Here is an 18,356-nt window from a genome sequence, read left to right as displayed (position 1 = left end):
ACAGGGTAGGAAGTGGCAGGGAGAGGACGCTGAGCCCCGCACGAGCAGCGCGCAGGTGCCCAAGTCCTGCCCTCACTCGCCACTCCAGAGCAGGTTGGGCCTCCCCGACTCCCCCTCTTGGCACTCTGCCCACTGTCTCGCTTTCCCCCACTCCAGAAGTTAGGGTCTGAGACCCCATCTGCAGTGGGCGAACGTTGGACCTGGGCTAGGGGGAGAAGCCATGGGTCCCTTGCGCCATGAAGTCCAGAAAGCTGCCTCCTGTAGACTCAAGGGAAAGGCCAAGGCCTGGACAAGGGAAGGGAGCATCTTGAGGCCATAGTTCATCACCTCCGTAGCAACCTCACGGAAGTGCCCGTGGGACCGTGCATAGCCTGGGCATCTGGTTGTCCCTGAATCCCGGAATATGGTCTTTACCTCTGAATGCCCCCGTGGTCAAGGAATAGAAAGAAAGCAGCTTAGATTGGTTCTGGGTCTAAAACAGATTGTCCTCCTCAAACTCCAGGAGGGATTTAGCAGAGCACGGGCCTGGTGTTTTGGAGAAGTCCCAGTGACGGGATTTAGGTGGTCCCTGACTTAAGCTGTCCGCCACAACCATCAGGGCCCCATTCAGACTCCGCTCCATGCCAAGCACTGAGCAGGGCCCTGTGCTCCGGGTGGGGAGGCTGTGAACTGTTGTGTGCGTCCTTAACACCCAGCCCCTCCTCCCGAATCTGGGGAGTGACGTTCTGGTGATGACCTGGCCCAACATAGCTTGGTAAAGGTGACACTATGTGACTTGAGGGCTACGTCAATGAGGAGGCCTCACAATTTTGGCATGTAGGAACATTCATCCTTGGCAGCCAGCCACCGTGCTGGGAGGAAACCTGTGGAGAGGGGCCCAGGCTCACACCCAGCACTCTCCTGCCAGGCACAGACCCCCGCCCTCCAGCCTCCAGGGAAGTCCCCAGGCGGCCCGCCACCCAGCCGCAGATGACTGCAGCGATCCTGGCACAGAGGGTTGGGCTGGTCCTAATTCCACTAAAGATGAGGAAATGAAGCAATCGTTTGCGTCAGGTCACAGTGCTATTAATAAAGCTGAGCACCCCACAGTCTTCCTCTGTGATCTGGCACCCGGCCCTGCAGTCCCTGTGGCTGCTGAACCCGGGGACCAGCAGGGCCTTCTGTCATTCCAAACGTGGTGTTGCCTGATCTCCAGGCCCCCTCGACAAGCAAAGCAATTAGGACCCTCCCAAGGAAAGGATCTGGTCTGTGGTCCTCTGCCAGCCAGGGTCCAGGGCCTGTGAACCAGAGCCCCATCCTCAGGCTCCCCAGTGGGATCTGCTGCACACCAGCAAGGTCCTCTTGGGGGGGGCGGGGGACTGCAGAGGTCTGGTAATGCATTCTACCCCCACCAGGTGGCAGCACCACGGCTGGGAAACAGCAACGCCCCACTCCCAGTTCTAGGACACCGAGACAAGCCCAGAGGAAAGCACCCAAGCGTCTCACTCTGCTGAAGTCTCCTGACAAGGTGGGGAAGCTGCTGGCTGAGCAGCACCCGAGGTACAGGGATGTCTGGGCAAAGTACCGTTTCTTCTAGACTCTAGGGGAAAGCAGCACAGCCGAGGAAACTAGGTGACCGGGGAACGACCGCCAGACAGGCTGAAATACTGAAGTCCAAAGCCGTGTGGTTTATTGGGGGCTGGGGCCAAGCAGGAGATGGCAGTAGGGCAGCTATGTGTCACAGTCCTCGGGGATGGCCGCTGTGATGATGAGTGAGGGCTCCATGACACTCGGGCTCCCCAAGCTCTCCTCCGCACAGAGTCTCTGGCCAGGGAGCTGGGAGGCCAGGCCGCCCTGAGCCAGGGACGCCACGATGACCTCAGCAGAGCCCACCTCCAGCTCGGCGGGGGGCTGCAGTGCCACCACCACCATCTTCTCGTCCTCAATGACCAGGTTCCGGAGCTTGCGCTGCCGCGGATTGTAGTTCTCCACCCGGTCGTGGATCTCCATGTGCCTCCGGAGGTGAGCCTAGGGCGGAGGCAAGAGGACTCAGGGCTGGCCCGGGAGAGGTGTGGGGCCCGAGGGGGCAGGAGCGCGGCCTCTGGCTCCAGGCCTACCTGCCGGGTGAACTTGTAGCCACACTCCGTGCACTCGAACTTCCTGACCCCCTTATGCCTTCTGACGTGCACGCGCAGCTGCTCCACGGCTGCAGAAGGGGAGGGAAGGGACCCGGCATCAGGAGAGGAGGGAAGTGAGCAGCTGGTGCTGCGGTGGGGGCAGTCCGGGTGTGTGGCTGCCTCACAGCCCCCCTCTGGCGGCAGCAGCACCCCCGAGGGCCCTGCACAGAACCCTCCGGAGCTTCCACCCCCACCTTGCGGCAGGTCCAAGCTCGTCTTGAAGGCACAGGAAACGAGATCCTCCCGCAAGGTTTCATGCCAAAGAGGCGCACACAGAAGCCACTGCTGCCTCTTCCCGCAGAGACTCCAGCCCGCTCAGATCCCCCGCGGCACTCAGGGACATGCGAGGGATACAAAGCCAAGTACCTTTGAAGGTCTTCCCACAGATCTGGCAGAAGTGAGGCCGGCCCTCCTGGTGGCGGCTCGCCACGTGCCTCAGCAGGGGCCCCTTCTCTGTGAAGCGCTGCTCGCAGAACTCACAGCTGAACGGCCTCTCGCCCGTGTGGGTGCGGTTGTGCTTGTCCAGGCTGGCTGTGGGGACAAGACAGGGGAGCTCAGCCGCCGGGCCTCGGCCCCAGCACAGGGAAAGGCCGGGGCCGCCTCACCTTGCGTGCGGAAGGTCTTGCCGCAGAGGTGGCACTGGAAGGGCTTCTCGCCGGTGTGCGTGCGCAGGTGCATGTTGAGGTTGGCCTTCTGGGTGAAGGCGTGACTGCAGAACTCACAGACGTACGGCCTCTCGTTCCTGCCCGGGCGGAGGAACACAGACACCATCAGCAAGGGAAGCAGCCCCCTTCACTCTGCCCCTGGCCCAAGGAAACCATCCGCCCGAAGCACGGCCGCCTGACGCGGGGGACCAGGCCCCGGCTGAGACCAGCGGCGCGGAAGGAGGGCTGGGGCGGTGCCGGCAGGGAAAGGCGCACCAGCCCCATCCCAGGAGCCGCAGGACACTAAGACTCTCCCCCGACCCTTGGGCCCGGCAAACTCTCTTATCCCTCAGGTGCCGCCACCAGAGCGGCTCCAGTCCCACACAAGCCTCAGCTGAGTCTGTCTTCCAGGCCCACGCACCGGCCTGGGGAAAGACCACCTGTGCACACCTGTGCTTGGCCTTGATGTGCATCTGCAGGCCATTCCGGCTGGAGGCCCTGTGCCCACACTCCTCACACACGAACAGCTTCTCCCCACGGTGCTTGAAAGCCTCGTGCAGCTGCAGTTCCGTCCGGGACAGGAAGCACTTGGCACAGGTGGGACACTATGCGACAGACGGAGCAAGACCGTGTTGAGGGCAGGGAGGGGCTCCCTGTCCTCCACAAACAGAAGTCACTGTAGCCCGCCTGGCTCTGACCACCTCTCGCCACTGCCAGTTCCCAGTGCCCAGCCGGCCCGGCACTCACGGCGTGGGGCTTGGGGGCGCCGTGCAGCTTGATCAGGTGGCTCTGCAAGTCCTTCTTCTGCATGAACTGCTGGGAGCAGGAGGAGCACTGGAAAACAGGCCCAAGGTCACCTCTTTGGCTACTCACACCAAGGGAACCCTGACTGCCCCCAGGCTGTGGGGGCAGGAACCCAACAGCAGGGCCAAGCCTAAGATGCCAGGAGGTTCCGTGAGCTGGGGTAAAGAATGCTCCAGAGAGGGCCGCCAGTGCCATGCCCACAGGGACACGGAGCCTGCCCTCCATGGAAGGAAAGAAGGACCCAGAAAGGGCCAGTGTCCCAGCCCGAAGGTAGGGGACACAAGATGGGTAGGGAAGGCTGAGCACCTTGACAGCTAGCGAGGAGGAGGCACCTAGCATCATCCCATGTAGGGGGCTTGGCAAGAGGGATCCTGGGGCTGCCCCTCTGCCCACTGCCCTGGGGACAGGCCAAGCCTGACCTTGTAAGGCATCTCTCCGGTGTGGGACACCATGTGGACCCGCAGCTCCATCCTCCGGCGGAAGGTCTCCTGGCACACGGAGCACGTGAAGACCTGGCAGTGTGAGGGGCAAGCAGGGCCGGCATCAGGGGGGGGCCTCTGCCTGCGACGGCAGCCTCTGCCCGGGCTTCCACTCGCTGCTGGGAGGAGTCTGCCCGAGGGGGGGGACGCTAGGGTGGGAGAGGGCAACACGTGACCTGCCTGCCCTGACCCTGACGGTCGCCGAGCTCTGCAAACCCCCCATGCCAGGCTGGGGCAGGGGCTGAGAGACCTCCCCCACAACCCCCAGCAACAGGCCTCTAGGAAGAAGAGGGTGGAATTTAGTTGGCCACGTCACACGGGCCAGCCCACGGCGTGCGGGCAGGTGGCCTTTCTCAGCAGCCATCCCCCCCACTTAGACACCCCTTCTCCAGAGTCCCGGGGCCCACAGGGCAAGCCCAAAATGCCTCCCACCAAGTCCCTCCTGCTCATGGGACCGATGTGCCCACCTGTGATACCAGGCAGTGGACTCGATGGCACCCAAGGACACTCCAGCTCTCTTGGATTTACAGTCTAAGACTGTCTCCTGGGGGCCCCTCTCAGGAAGACAAAGGCCAGCGTGCTCTGCCCACAGATCCTGGGCCAACCCACAGGTACCTGTTCGGAGCGGTTCATGCAATTCCGGGCTTCGTGCTCCACAAGGTTCTCCTTCCGAAAGTAACACTTTCCACATTTGGGACACTCGAAGGGTTTCTCCCCAGTGTGTTTCCTGCCAGGAGAAGGCACAGAGGGTGTGGGGCCTGAGCGACTCCCCACCGCTCCCTCGCCCAGCGCCCCTCCGGCTCCCCCACCAGCAGTGCTGGGCTCCACAGCAGAGAGGAAGAGCAGTCCCAGCCATGACTCCCCACTTGGCTTGGTCAGACCTGACTGATGAAGCCACACAGGTGCGCCCAGAAGCCCTCCTCCGCACGGGAGCCCGCACGGCTGCACATGGAGGGCCCTGCAGAGCCACACGGGCCCAGCTGGCCAGCATCTCACCACAGAAATAACCCCTGGGTCCAGACTCCCCAGAGAAACCGCACAGTCCGCCTCAACTTCTGTGGGCTTTGCCATCACGACCACAGCCAGAACCCGACTGCTTCGCCTGGCCTCCACTCCTACCGCCTCGTGCAGCCGGGCCATCCCCTGCCTGAGCCCTGTCTCGTGTGGTACTCCACGCCTGCCTCGACACAGTGAACTCCAGCCTCCAGGGCGACCCTGAGATGTAGTCAGACCTCAGCGCCCCTTTGCTCCCAACCCTGCCACACTGCCCATTTCACCCCGAGGAAAGCCTGGCGCCTCGGAGGCACAGCCCGCCAGCCCCTTACATCGCTCCCCAGCTCTGGCCTCCCTGAGGTTTGCCGACCCGCCCGCTCACTCTAGGGTCTCTACTCTGGCCCTCCTCGACCCACAACACTCCCCGCGGCCACTCTCTCGGTGAAGGTCCCACGTCCTGTGAGTCTCCTCCAAATTCCTTTCTTTAAAGCTGCACCACCACCTCCCCCTGAACCCTCCGACCTCTGGGCAGGGCTCTGCCCCTGCTTTCTCCTGCGGCACCTCCCATCCTCCACCACACGGTCAAGTTGGCATCTGTCAGTTCCAGTCTGCGCGGCCCTGCTGAGAGGCAGGCGCCCTGACGCCTCTGCTGCATTTGCTAAGCTACCCCCAAGCACGCACACCAGTCTCGTCAGCCGCCCAGCAGAACGAACGAGCTCATGAGCCGTGACCTCAGAGCACCTGAGCACACCGGGAGCGCGCTCACCAGTCCCCCGAGGCCAGATGGTTCTCTCCTCTGCCCCTCCCGGTGACCTCATGACCCCGCGAGGGCATCATCCCTTCCCAGGTCTCAAGGCCGGTCCAGGAGCCTGCAGCCCAAGGTAGGGATGGGGACAGTGCCTGCACCCAAGCCTCCCGCTGGGGGAGCATCAGGCAGATGTGGACCAACCCAGGGGGCCTCCCACACTGGCACTTCCCCAGACCCCACTGGCCACCGCTGCCCCAAAGCAGGGCGAGCAATCCTCAGCCGGCAACGACTCCAGCTCATCACCGCCACCTTCCCAGAGCGCCACGCGGAGAAGGCGTGTGTGCCCCAACCTGGCCTGGCAAGAAATCAGCCTAGTGACGACTCGGACTATGAGACAGCAGGTCTAGAAAGCACGTCTCTAGCGGCCACCCCTGGAGGCCTTGCAGAGACCTGGAGCAGCGCTGTCAAGAAACCTGTGACCATGGAAACGTTCGGTCTGTGCTCAGTCAGCAGCCAGGGCCCCCCACCAACTCCGGAACACTTGAAATGTGGCCAGTGCATCTAAGAAACGGAACTCATTTTTACTTTTATTTTGAGCTAGCATAGCTTCATGTGGCATGTCGCTACCTTTCCAGACAATACAGGTTTAAACAAACGACCATGTCCCCAGAATCACAGGAGGCACCAGCCTGAAAGACTGACATCTTGGCCCAAAGCCCACACTGCCAGGCTTTAGAAATATAGCACAAGGCCATGAGTTTCTCTCATTCCCTTAGCAGAAGGCAACTACAGGTCACGGTCCACAGTGCGTGGGACTTATTAACAAGTGTGCAAACACCCACTAGGAGTAGGAGAAGGAAGAAGAAATCTGACCCGAGGCCAGGTTCTCACTCCCCGATGAGGAGAGGCAGGTGGACATCGGGCACTACGTGAATCTGCAACGGAGCCCCCGGCCCCCACATGGCCCAAAAGAGTGCAGTGCAGGCCCCTCCCCTACCAAGAGAAGAGCGGACAGGAAAAGAAAATTACAAAACAGACCGTTTACCTGTTGTGGACTTTTAGATAATATTTGCTGAGGAACTTTTTATGACATGTGGGGCATTCAACTGGCACCGCTGTACCTTTTCTGTTCTCAGCGGGCTCTGCTACCAGGGAACCTGCGCTCAGGGCTGGCTCAGCAGCACACGGCTTTCTGATCACGTTTGATTTCCTCCTGGTTGGCAAGGTCTCAGTCTCTGAAACGTAATCACCATCCCCGTCGTCCTCAACTTGAACCACCACTTCCCACTAGAGCAGAAAAGGCAGCAGGAAGCGAGGTCACCAAATTAATCAGCGGGAGTTCTGGGGAACAGATGTCCAGGGCAGCCAGCGCCATCCAGTTCCATCCCAAGGCCTAACCCACACACCTTCCCTTTATCGGTGACTGCTCCCATCAGGGTCCTAAGGCAGGTCACGTCGGAATCTTGGATTTGGAGAGCAGTGGCTCTCTCTGTGGGGAGCTGGAAGTCTGGCTGGATTTCACCACCGTCGGGAAACCCCTGTAACCCTGAGGCCAGCTATCCAACCCCAAGAGACTGCCAATCCTTGACAGCTGTGACTCATAGAAAGGTCAACCGGAGGCTGCGACTAGAGCCAGATTCCTAGGTTCAAAGAAAACCTATTCCAGACCCACATAACTAAGATTCTACTTAGGGGTCCAGATTACCCCAGAAGAGCGTCAATCTCTTCCCGCTGACTCCCACCTCCCCATTCCCAGCACCCTGGGCACAATACCTCATTATTCCCGCTCTGCAGCTGAACACCTTCAGCCTCAAAGGGCCTAGGGGGGACTTTGCAATCCTCGGGCTCCTTGTCCTCTGAGGGACAAAGCTTTAAGGTCGGCTTGAGTTTCCCGCGGTGAAAGGAGGGGCTCTCGCTGTGGGGCCTCTCGGGGCTGTGATTGCCACTGATCTCCTGGTCCCTGGGGACCTGACCCAGCGCCTTCGAAACGTCCTCCTCCTCCAAGCCTGCCGGCTCCTTGAGGTGGCTATTCACATTCCGGGGGCCAGGCTTCCCCAGCCCGCTTTGGCCACTCGTTGCCTGCCCCACTGAGGTTTTGGGCTTGAAACTCTGGCACAGCTCCACAGCCTCTGGCACTCGCAACTCCCTGGCTGCCAAGAGCACCTGATCCCGGTTTCCTGAGGTGAGAGCAAGGTGACCAGTATAGAAGAAGTCCAACAGGAGACCAAAGATCTCGGCAAAGCCGGCAGGGAGGACAACGCTGCCCCCTGAGCCATCCCCATAGAGGCTCTGGAAGAAGTGGCTGCAGCAGGCCAGGACACTCCAGTGGGCCTTGAACACCAGGCCCCCCACATCCAGGGTGGCATCACAGTACTGGCCCTTCTCCCGCTGCTTGTTGAGCTCCTGCAGAACCCTCACGCTGTGCTGGATGAAGGAGCCATCCATGGTCTGTCTGGAGGACAGGAAGGCAAAAGTGACACCCTGGCCGGCCCATCCCAGCAGGAGCGAGGGAAAGGGGGAAAGGGGAGGCGCACTCTGCTCAACCAGTCACCACTGATCTCAGCGAGGGCCTGGGTCAAGGTTAGAGCGTGCCAGCTGAGCCAGGAATGGGCTGAACGCCTCGGGGGGTGAGGGCCCGGCGAGCCGCCCACACCGGGTAGGGCAGGGACCACAGGGGGCGGAAGCATGGCTCGGCGGGGAACAGGACCGGCGTGAGGAGGTGCGGGTGGGAGGAATCAGTGTGGGAAAAGAATCGGGGGGTCGGCGCGAAGTGACCGGCCTGGCACGGCCAGAGGACCCGTGGCAGGGGAGGGCTGCGGGGGCGGCCAGGTGAGCAGAACCCACGGCGCGCCCACACGTCCCGGGAGGCCGGGCGGAAGGCGGCCACGGCGGCCCGCAGCGCTTCCCTCCCTCGCCCCGTTCCCCCGATGTCCTCACCCCGGCCCGTGCCCCCCGCGTCGGCTCCACCGACCCCGGACCTCGTTGTCTCCACAGCACCCCTGACCAACTGCCCAGACCTTACGTGCACGGCCGACCGTACGGAGACGCCGCCGCCGCCGTCGCCGCCGTCGCCTCCGCAGGACGTGACGTCAGGGCGCGCCGGACGGAGCGAAAGACCCGGAGGCGCAGGGCTTTGGCACCGCCCTCGGGGCGGGGCCACGCAGAGAACGGCCAATGGGGTGGGGCGAGGGGGCCGGGCCCAGTTCTCTCGGCGTCGGGCTCGCCTCCCGGAGTTGCTTGGCAACGCCCAGCTGGGCGCCGGCTCTTCGCCCGGCCGGGGCCCGGTCAGGGGATTCCGGCTGCGGTTGGGCCCCGCGGCGGCCTCGACCTGGGGGTGGTAGCGCCCCACCCTCGCCCCAGACAGCAAGCGCAGCCGGGACGCACATTTCACCGCTTTATTGGCAGCCCGGAGCCTGGGCCGGACTCCGCGAGCGTACACCTTGCGGGTCCAGGGGCCTCCCGGAGAGCGCAGGCCGCGCGCGCCTCGCTCGACCCGCGACCCCCGAGCCGGAGGAGGTGTCCGGCCCGCCCCTCACCCCCATCCCGGGGCTGGCCCTGCCCGCCTCCGCGGTCAGGTGGAGCCGCAGCGCCGCGTGTAGTCCTGGATGGAGGCCTGGAAGTGCTCGGCGCTGTTGAGATCGGGGCGGCGCAGGATCACGTAGCACTTGGGGAGGAAATAACCGCCGAAGCCGCCGCTCAGGCTGCTCAGCGCCGCCAGCACGTGGACCGCGGGCAGATACTTGCCCTGGTAGACGCTGGCCGTGGTGAAGAAGCCGATCCAGGCCACGAAGTTGAGGAGCAGGCTGAAGGTGACGCATTTGGCCTCATTGTAGTTCTCTGGCAGGTCCTTGCCCAGGTAGCTGCAGGCAAAGACGCTGAGGGACAGGAGGCCGTTGTAGGCGAAAGCCAACAGGAAGCCCACTGAGTTGGCCTCTGTGCAGTCCAGCACCACCAGCTGAGGGAAGCGCTGGTACTCCCTGGTGGGCCGCGGGGTCCACACCGCAAGCCAAGTCAGACAGATGAGCAGCTGGGCCACTGAGCTGGTGACCACAAATAGGCTGGGACCATGGTTTCGGACCCAGGCGTGGTAGAAGGTGGGTACCTTGGCAGAAAACTTGAAGATAAAGACCAGTTGGAAGGAGCGGATTGTCAGGCAGGACAGGAAGATGGCAAAACAGAGGGCAAAGAGGCCTTGGCGCAGCAAGCACGTGGGCAGGGTAGGCTCCCCGAAGAAGCCATAGAGCCCGCAGCTGCCCCCTGCCAGGGAGCCCAGCATGAAGAAGCACAGCCTGCCCCCAGCTGACCTCACCACGGGGGTCTCTAAATGCCAGGCAAACAGGCCAGCAGTCCCAGTCACCAGCACCAGGAGCAGGGTATTAGCTGCCAGCAGCACCCAAGAGATAGGTTCATGCCAAGTCAAGAACACCACGGTGCGTGGGAAGCAGGTTTCACTTCCCTCAGGTGCCCATTCTTCTTTCCCACAAGGCTGGCAGCTGTGGAGGTCTGGAAGGAAAGCCAGAAGGCTCCTGAGAGCTAGATGAGCAGAACAGGAGTGAGGAAGGGAGGCCACATAGGCCTGCAGGGTGCTGGGAGGGCTGTCCCACAGGAGCTGGGCGCTACTGGGCGCAGTGAGATGGGGGTGGCCCTGAGTGTGGTCCCCAGGCCAAGTGTTTCTTCAAGATGCCTGTATGAATTACAGATTCTGGCGATGCTTGGGTACGTTCTAACTAGCTCATGAACCCCTGGGCTTGGAAACCAAGAGGTCCTTAGGGAGAACCTCACTCTGGGGACTATGCCCACATACCAGTGAGGCCATAGGAGCAGTCAGCCCTGGAGGAAGGGCATTTTCATCCCTCCCCAGCACTTTCCTTAACCAAATCCACCTTCCTGTGCTGCCATTCTGTGGTTTCTCTGACTCTGAGAACAGAAGACACACATTTCCATGCCCACAGAGAGGTGAAGGAAAGAATGTGGCTCATGGGATCCAGCTCTGGGCTGAGCCCTTAGCTACCCCAATTTGCTCTCTGATCTTAACCTTCTATCGCTGGGTGGAATATGTTGATTCTTCAGCTGCAGATACAACAGTGTCTGCATTCAGGCCAAGCTGTTCAAGGTGCTGGCTGTCTTCAGCATGGGCAATGGAAGGGACTTTGCACAGGTAGCATGGGAGTGTCCAAGGGAACATAGCTACATCTGTTTGCATAAAGACATTAAATTTAGGATAAAGTTGCTCCTGTAGGAATTGGGCTGGGAGCTCTCTAGTAAAAGACATAGTGGGTCTGAGGACTTCAACTGCTTGTTTCTTTCTGCTTTGTCGGAATTCAGTTTGGTGGCAGGTGTTCTCCGTCCCATACCTAATAGGCAGCGAAGTGAGCAAGGCCCTGGTTTTGCACATGTGTGACCCAAGGGGGATCCCCTCATCTGCTCTATAGACCCTGGGAGTGCCCAGTCATCGCCCACTCTCTTGGGCACTCACCACTCTTGTTGAGGAAGGTCCCGGCCTCACAAGGCACACACTCAAAGCAGCAGTGGTAGAAGCCCACAATGACCCGCTGGTGCCCTTCCAGACAGTCGCTGGAGCACACGGACTTAGGCACCTGCAAGAAGCCACAGGTGTTTTTAACCATACGGAGTGGCTCAGGTGAAGAGATGCTCACGTGTAGAATGGGCAATGATCTCTGTGCATCTGTTTTCGCTGCTCACTCCCAGGGCAGGGCCCCTGGTTTTGTAAACCAGCAGCAGCCAACCATCTGGGTATTGCCTGGGGGGCTGCCCTGGCAGGGCTGGATAGAGCCTTGTTGGCCGAGTACCTGGAATCCCCCTCCGGCTCTTTGTAAGCTGTGTCCAGAGCATCCCCAGGCTCCAGGCTGCCCATAAGGCAGTCCCCTGGCGTGGGACCATGTCTCTTACCTGGTTGTCCTTTCCGTGCCACCGGATTTTGGTTTTATTTATGTCCAGCTGAACTGGAGGCCCCGTGGAGGAGCCAATGACCCTGAAGGTCCACTTGGAGCCACTCCAGTCCCAGGCAATTATATCATAGCTGCTGAGAGGATCCCCTTTGTTATTAAACATCACATTATCCTCATGTAGAAGGAAATTCACTTTGCGGATCTGTTCCAGAAGCTGAAATAAACAGGCATCAGGAAGCTGTCCTAGATAGCAAAGACCGTTCCTTCTCGGTCGCCCCGACCTAGAAGGCTCAGGAAGCAAGTGCCTGGGGCCTTGTGCTTCTATTGAGGTGGCTTCCGTCCATCTGGAAATTCAGATCCCTCCTCCTCCAAGGAAGCCCCCCAACCCTCCCAACCAGCCTCCTGAGAGGAAGCGTCTAACAAAGGACCTCCTTTACACTGATTTTCAGTCCTGGATCTGAAGCATGGTGAGTGGGAGGGACTGAGGTTCAGAGAAGCGAAGCCTAAGAGAGGACATCAGTCCTCTGATCGGTGGCCTTTGTCCCCTACCCCGGTACCTAGTTATGCCAGAGAGTGATCACTCTGCTTGCCTCAGGTAATCACCCTGTTTCAGGGTGCCAAGGGCTGGGCTCCCTTACCTGCCAGGGATAGACCTTGACCCTGGAACAGACTCCAGAGGCACAGTCCAGGAGCTGGTGCAGGCCATGCGCCACTGCATAGACAGCCCGGTAGACGTTGTAGGCAGAGCTCATGGAGAACGCGCTGAGTTTGGGCATCTGCTGTGCCGTGAAACCCCGGCACTCCCTGCACAGTTGGTTGCTGCTACACCAGGAGCCCTCGGAGCAAGGTCCATAGGCCCCCTTAGCTGCCCGGACATGGGCCTCTTCAAACTCCTTCAGGCCAGGGACAAGCCTCTGCTGGATGGCCACACCCAGCACCGTGCCAATGCCCCAGATCCCGGGCACGCTGCTGATGTGTCTGGAGATGGCCCAGTCCTCGGAGGCGATCCACACCTTGGCGGTGAGGTTGGTCAGCACCACGGACTCGAAGAACACCCTGGCCAGCTGCCTGCTGGAGAAGACGACCACCACGGTGGTCCTCGCTCGGGCCAGGTGAAGCATCATGGCCTGCATCCTCTCACTCCCCGGGTAGGCAGAGAAGGGTATGATATCCTTGAAGGCAATGCAGATGCCCTGCTGAGGGGCCAGCTCCTCCAGTGCTTGCACCCCCAGCTGCCCATAGTCGCCGTCGCTGCCCACCAGCGAGATCCAGACCCACCCAAACCTCTGCAGCAGCAGCACCAGGACCTCCACCTGGTGCTCATCACTGGGGATGGTGCGCAGAAACGACGGGTAATACCGCTTCACTCCGAGCATCCTACTGCTGGCCTCGTAGCTGACCTGTGGGGGTTCCGTTCAGCAAGTTCAGTGGCATCAGTCTCAACTCAGCCCCCCCCCCTACTGCTGGCCCTTTGCTGGGTACTGGGACCTGGGGAGGAGGGACACCTGGTTCCTGCCTGGCCCTCAAGGAGAGCTCCTCTGGACATAGGAGGCTGACAAGGTACATCTGGAGAAGAGGCAGAAACCCAAGGGGAAGTTCTGAGAAAGGGGAAGGGAATAGAAGCTGCACAGAGGGAGTGAAATGACCCAGGAGGTCAGAGGCAGATGACCTGTCTGGAAGAAGGAGCACAAAAGTCAGTCTGTCTGGTCAGGGCAGAAGGCCTTAATTGTCAGGCTCAGAGACCTGGTCTTTATCTATAGACCATGGGGAGCCCCTAAATGTTTAGCCAGAGAAGTGATATGGTCCAACTTGTGCTTTAGGAGTGTATCTCCGATTTCAATGAGGAACATGTTAGAAGAGGCTCAAGACCAGAGTCGGGAGAACCCTTAGAAGGCTGATGGAACCGTCTAGATGACAGAAGTTGGTGGTCTGAGTTAGAGCTGTGGCAGTGGTGAGGTAGAAGAGGGGACAGACTGAGCAGCATTTAGAAGGTAAATGCAGAGGCCACGGTGATGGGCTAACTGGGGGGTGGGGGGCAGAGGACTGTAGGTAGGCCTGCCCATTTCCTGGCTTGAGTAGAGAAGCAGGAGGGAGGGATGCAGGAAGAAAGAAGCTCCAGTGTTCTAGGGAGATAACTCAGTTTGGGGCCTGCTGGGTCCATGCAGTGGAGACCCTGGATGAGCTTCCAGGAAGGAGGCTCAGAGCTTAGAACACAGGGACTGAAAAGCATCTGTTGGATTTGGAGACCGAGAAAGCCCTCCAGATCACAACAAGAGCAGGAGTGGTGGGCCAGCGGCCAGGGCAGGAGGTTGAGAAGCAAATGGCAAGAGGGGAGCGAACAGGACTAGCAGGCCTGCAGGTCAGTTTCCGTGGAACGGGGGCAGAGGGAGGACAGTGCTGGGAGGGGAGGTGCCCAAAAGATGGGCAGGCCGGCTGACAGGCTTACAGGCTGACGAGGAAGCCTAGGAAAGGCTGACAAGCAGAGGAGGGGGCAAGGCCTGGGGTTCAGCCCTCTGAGTGGTGGACCGCACCTCTCTGAGCCTAAGCCTGCGCCTGGACAGGGAGAGGAAGGCAGGAGAAGAGGGAGCGCAGGGGAGAAGTGGAGAGTCTGGGGGCAGGAAACGAAGGGTGTTCCTTCCTTCATAAAGAAGACGGTGCGCGCAGAGTGAAGGGCTTTCTAAGGAGAATGGGTTTTCTCCGGACCACTGAAGCAAGAAGGTCTGGAAGCAGCACTTGGGGAGGAAGAAAGAAATGGTGGCGCCAGGACTGTGACGGGGCAGAACCCCCTGCAATGTGACTCAGAGTGGTGACCACCCAGAAGATGCAGGGGGCCAGACTGGCCCGGGGGCCCAGCAGTTCCAGCCCACCACCCCCAGCCGCAACTGGCCTTGCCAGAAGGGGAGGGGGACACACTGCCGGGGCCCCCAGCTTACCAGGGGCACCAGAAAGGGGCTCAGCAGGGCTGCGGTGGTGGCAGCGTGGCTGGTGGTGTCAGGCCCAATCACTGCCAGCGCGGCAGGGGAGTAGTGGGCGGGGTTTGCCCGAACCTCTATGTGATGCGTCCCCAGCACGGAGAGCACATTTAGTGTGGCATACACGTTGGCCGACTCGGAGCACACGTCGTACAGCTGGTACCCCAAGGTGACGTTGGGCAACAGGGCCGTGGAGTTGTTGATCTCCTCGACACCAAAGCGCATGGCCTGGAAGAGGTGGTAGCCATGGCCGTTGAAGCTGTTGGGTCTGTGGAGAGAGCCAGGCTGAGAGCCAAGAAGAGCAAGGCCTTGCTGCAACCCTCTTTGGAGGGTAGGAAGGAAACTCGGAGGTCATCTGTCCAGTGCCCATAACCGTGACCTCAGTGTGGGCCCTGTGCCATACACACAGTTGTGTTAACAGGCCTTTGGGTGGGGTGGGGGGTACAAGTGGGAGAAACCGCAAACCACGCCCCCCAGATGAGCATATTAGCGGTGGAAGCCAATGAAGTCCGGTGTCAGAGACACCTGCTGCGGCTGGGGTTCTCCAGAGAAACAGCCAACTGCATGTACAGAGAGAAGGAAGGTGGTTTTAAGGAATTGGCTCACGTGGTTGTGGGGCCAACAAGTGTGACGTGTGCAGGGCAGTCTGGAAATGCCCTCCGTGGCTGCTGCTGCCATCTTGAGTGTGAAGGCCGAATTCCTTCCTTATTAGGGGACCTCAGTCTTTTCTCTTAAGGTCTTCAGCTGATTGGATGAGGCCCACCCACACGACGGAAAACCATCTGCTTTACTCACCGTGTTGAGTTAAATGTTAACCTTCACGGCAGCATCTAGCCAGGTGTTTGGCCAAACAACTGGGCACCATACCCTGGTCAGGCTGACACAAAAAGTTAACCACACACCTGTTTAACCTTATTTAACTAGTGCTTCTCACTAGGACACTCATGAATGTGGTGAGGGCCTGTGTTCCTCACTGCCTCTTGGGAACTACTGGCTGCGTCTCTACAGGGACATGGTTCAGGTCTGCTAAAGAGTGTGTAGGCACATTCCCCCTCCCACCCTCTGTGCCTGCTGGAAGGGTCTTGCATCATCATTTCTATCACTTCTGTCCTTGAGTCCCTCAGAGGAAACTCAGTGCCTCCCACCGTGCTGCCTTCAGAAGTGGGTGTCCACGTGTCTCCTCTTCCCCAAATCTTCTCTTCCCTGGCTCCTATCTGTAGCTCTTGGGGCCAGACTTCCTGCACTAGGCTCTCCAGAACCTTCCTCCTCTGTGAATCTCAGATGTGCTTTATGTTCGAGGCATCCTGCCACTGAGTCCCAGTCCGTCATCGAGAATCCCAAATCTTCAACTTGCACAGAGGGCAAACAGCTTATCTTCTCTAGGAGAAAAGCAGATGTTTTTCTCTACCGACTCTCAACTTCAGGAAGGCAAGGCACCGATCTAAGATATGTTTACTAAACTCCTAAAGCATCTACTGCTTTTCCTTTCTCCTCATGGGAAACCAGGCTTGTCATTGGGATTCTCAGGAGTTTGAACCTGGAGAGGAGCAGGGAGGGCATGGAAGCCAGGAAAAGTCATAATTGCTTAATCCTCTTTTTTTTAAAGATTTTTTTTTTTTAATTTGACAGGTCACAAGTAGGCAGAGAGAGAGGGGAAAGCAGGCTCCCCGCTGAGCAGAGAGCCCAACATGGGGCTCAATCCCAGGACTCTGGGATCATGACCTGAGCTGAAGGCAGAGGCTTAACCCACTGAGCTACTCAGGTGCCCCAATCCTCTTTTTTTAAAAAAGATATTATTTATTTGACAGACAACGAGAGAGGGAACACAAGGAGGGGGAGTGGGAGAGGGAGAAGCAGGCTTCCTGCCAAGCAGGGAGCCTGATGAGGGACTTGATCCCAGGACTCTGGGATCATGACCTGAGCCAAAGGCAAACACTTAACTGAGCCACCCAAGCACCCCCATGCTTGCTTAATCCTTGTCACCTCCTAATGTCACAAAGCCTAGAAACCACTGGAAGGGGATTACAAAAAAATAACTCTAATAGCCAGGACAAAATGACCTATTACAAAGTGGAACCTGAGCAAAAGTGCCAGGGAAGGGGCTCCTGGGTGGCTCAGTTCATTGGGCATCAGCGTTTGGCTCAGGTCGTGACCCACGGTCCTGGGACTGAGTCCCACATTGGGCTCCCTGGTCAGTGGGGAGCCTGCTTCTCCCTCTGCCTCTCCCCCTACTTGTGCTTGCTCCCTCTCTGTCAAATAAATAAAATCTTAAAAAAAAAAAAAAGAAGTTGAAGGAGGAGGAGGAGGAGGAGAAGAAGAAGAGGAAGAGGAGGAAGAAGGAGAAATGGCGCCAGGGAAGGTCTAGCCAGGGCTTGAAGGTTGTGGCTGTAGGATGGCGAGGGACTGGAGGTGGTTCAGGCGGCAGCCCCAGGGGCAGAAAGGGCATGGTCTCCACCAAGGAGGGCCGGCAGAGGGCCTTTTAGGCACAGGACCCCTCACTCACCTGTCACAGACAGTCACCGTGGGCCTGCGTCTCACCCCCGGACAGTGAGAGTGCACAGGGAACAGACCTGCGAGGAGGTAATCCCCGGCGAGGCTGAAGTCAGGAGACAGTTCTGTGTCGTGGCAGCTGAGGGCCCAGCAGCAGGAGAGGGAGAGCAGCCGGCTGACCAGGTGAGCTGCCAGGAGTGACATGCTGGCCAGACGCTCCTGCGCCTGGCATGGCCGAGCAGAGCTCTCTGACCACGTTGTCGTTTAAATAGGATAGACAGCAGCCGCCCAGATGCTTCCCAATTTCATGCCTGTGTCAGGGGTGGGGCTGGAACCCAGTCGTAGGAACGTGGCTGCTTGCCTTGGCCTTCTGGGCCTGTGGTCCTTCTCAGGAACTGGGCAGGGGGAAGGCACGGATGCAAACCAGGTGGCACGCACTGACCCTTCCTTGGCATGCTTGTGGCTTCTGTCCTTGCTCTGGTGCCTGTGGTTTCACCTGGCTCAGAGAGGGAGCCCCAAGGGCACCTGGCTGGCTGCATGGGTTAAGCAGCTGACTCTTGATCTTGGCTCAGGTCTTGATCTCAGGGTCTTGGGTTAAAGCCCCATGCTGAGCTCCACCCTGGGCACTGATCCTACTTAAAGAAACAGAGAAAGGGAGCCCTGGCATTTGGGGGGATTGTGGTCAGAGACAGGAGGCAGAGACAGAGCTTCTCTGGGGGACAGAATGTGGAGGCTCCTGTGGGTTTTATTTATTTTTAAAAGATTTCATTTATTTGACAGCGAGAGAACCAGAGAGCACAAGCAGAGGGAATGGCAGAGGGAGAGGGAGAAGCGGGCTCTGCATGGAGCAGAGAGCCGTATGCGGGGCTCGTATGCGGGGCTCGATTCCAGGCCCCTGGGATCATGACCTGAGCTTAAGGCAGACGCTGAACCATCGGAGCCACCCAGGAGCCCTGAGAGCTGTGGATCTTAGAACTTTTTACCCGGGGCCTCAGTTTACTAAATGACACATAGCTTTGAGTTGAGCTCCCAGCCTGTTTTCTGACACCGAAATTTTGAGTGAATCGTGGTGGGTTTGCCTTGTTATCCACTGGGGCTCCGTTCAGCCCGAAGACAACTGCATGCAAACACAGTATGCAAATAGACCGGTTTTGCTTAAAC

The 18,356-nt window shown here is 59.4% G+C and overlaps 2 protein-coding genes across 8 annotated transcripts; both read right to left on the bottom strand.

Moving 5' to 3' along the window:
• Positions 1–1,647: 1,647 nt before the first annotated feature.
• Positions 1,648–8,919, bottom strand: ZBTB48 (zinc finger and BTB domain containing 48). 7 transcript variants are annotated; one of them, XM_059138263.1, is made up of 11 exons: positions 8,842–8,919; positions 7,598–8,276; positions 6,870–7,111; positions 4,699–4,810; positions 4,024–4,116; positions 3,548–3,634; positions 3,251–3,405; positions 2,762–2,898; positions 2,523–2,687; positions 2,097–2,185; positions 1,648–2,007 (listed from the first exon to the last, which is right to left on the bottom strand). In XM_059138263.1, the coding sequence occupies exons 2-11, from the start codon at positions 8,267–8,269 to the stop codon at positions 1,711–1,713; spliced, it is 2,049 nt and encodes a 682-aa protein (XP_058994246.1). In that variant the 5' UTR covers positions 8,270–8,276; positions 8,842–8,919; the 3' UTR covers positions 1,648–1,710. The 7 variants fall into 7 exon arrangements, with proteins under 7 accessions (XP_058994246.1, XP_058994247.1, XP_058994249.1 ...); XM_059138264.1 differs by having other exon boundaries at positions 8,847–8,913; XM_059138266.1 differs by having other exon boundaries at positions 7,598–8,272; positions 8,842–8,871.
• A 215-nt stretch (positions 8,920–9,134) lies between these two features.
• TAS1R1 (taste 1 receptor member 1) lies at positions 9,135–17,552 on the bottom strand. The gene is made up of 6 exons (XM_059138270.1): positions 17,209–17,552; positions 14,667–14,973; positions 12,372–13,133; positions 11,735–11,947; positions 11,301–11,421; positions 9,135–10,327 (listed from the first exon to the last, which is right to left on the bottom strand). Exons 1-6 carry the CDS (start codon positions 17,397–17,399, stop codon positions 9,396–9,398), a joined length of 2,526 nt encoding a protein of 841 aa, XP_058994253.1. The 5' UTR covers positions 17,400–17,552; the 3' UTR covers positions 9,135–9,395.
• Positions 17,553–18,356: the final 804 nt, after the last annotated feature.

Source organism: Mustela lutreola, chromosome 10 (genome assembly GCF_030435805.1).
Source record: "Mustela lutreola isolate mMusLut2 chromosome 10, mMusLut2.pri, whole genome shotgun sequence".
NCBI classification, from domain to species: Eukaryota; Metazoa; Chordata; class Mammalia; order Carnivora; family Mustelidae; genus Mustela; species Mustela lutreola.
This window is presented reverse-complemented; position numbering and strand designations above follow the sequence as displayed.

What these genes read in the sequence shown, in the direction of transcription:
- ZBTB48 (XM_059138263.1), bottom strand. Translation starts at nt 8,269, where the DNA reads ATGGATGGCTCCTTCATCCAGCACAGCGTGAGGGTTCTGCAGGAGCTC. An exon ending in CCGGAGAGATGCCTTACAAG is followed by an intron (nt 3,635 to 4,023) that starts GTCAGGCTTGGC and finishes CCTGTTTTCCAG; the next exon opens with TGCTCCTCCTGCTCCCAGCA. An exon ending in CTGTGGGAAGACCTTCAAAG is followed by an intron (nt 2,186 to 2,522) that starts GTACTTGGCTTT and finishes CCCCTTCTGCAG; the next exon opens with CCGTGGAGCAGCTGCGCGTG.
- TAS1R1 (XM_059138270.1), bottom strand. Translation starts at nt 17,399, where the DNA reads ATGTCACTCCTGGCAGCTCACCTGGTCAGCCGGCTGCTCTCCCTCTCC. An exon ending in ACGGTGACTGTCTGTGACAG is followed by an intron (nt 14,974 to 17,208) that starts GTGAGTGAGGGG and finishes CTCTCTCCACAG; the next exon opens with ACCCAACAGCTTCAACGGCC. An exon ending in TCAAGGTCTATCCCTGGCAG is followed by an intron (nt 11,948 to 12,371) that starts GTAAGGGAGCCC and finishes TGTTTATTTCAG; the next exon opens with CTTCTGGAACAGATCCGCAA.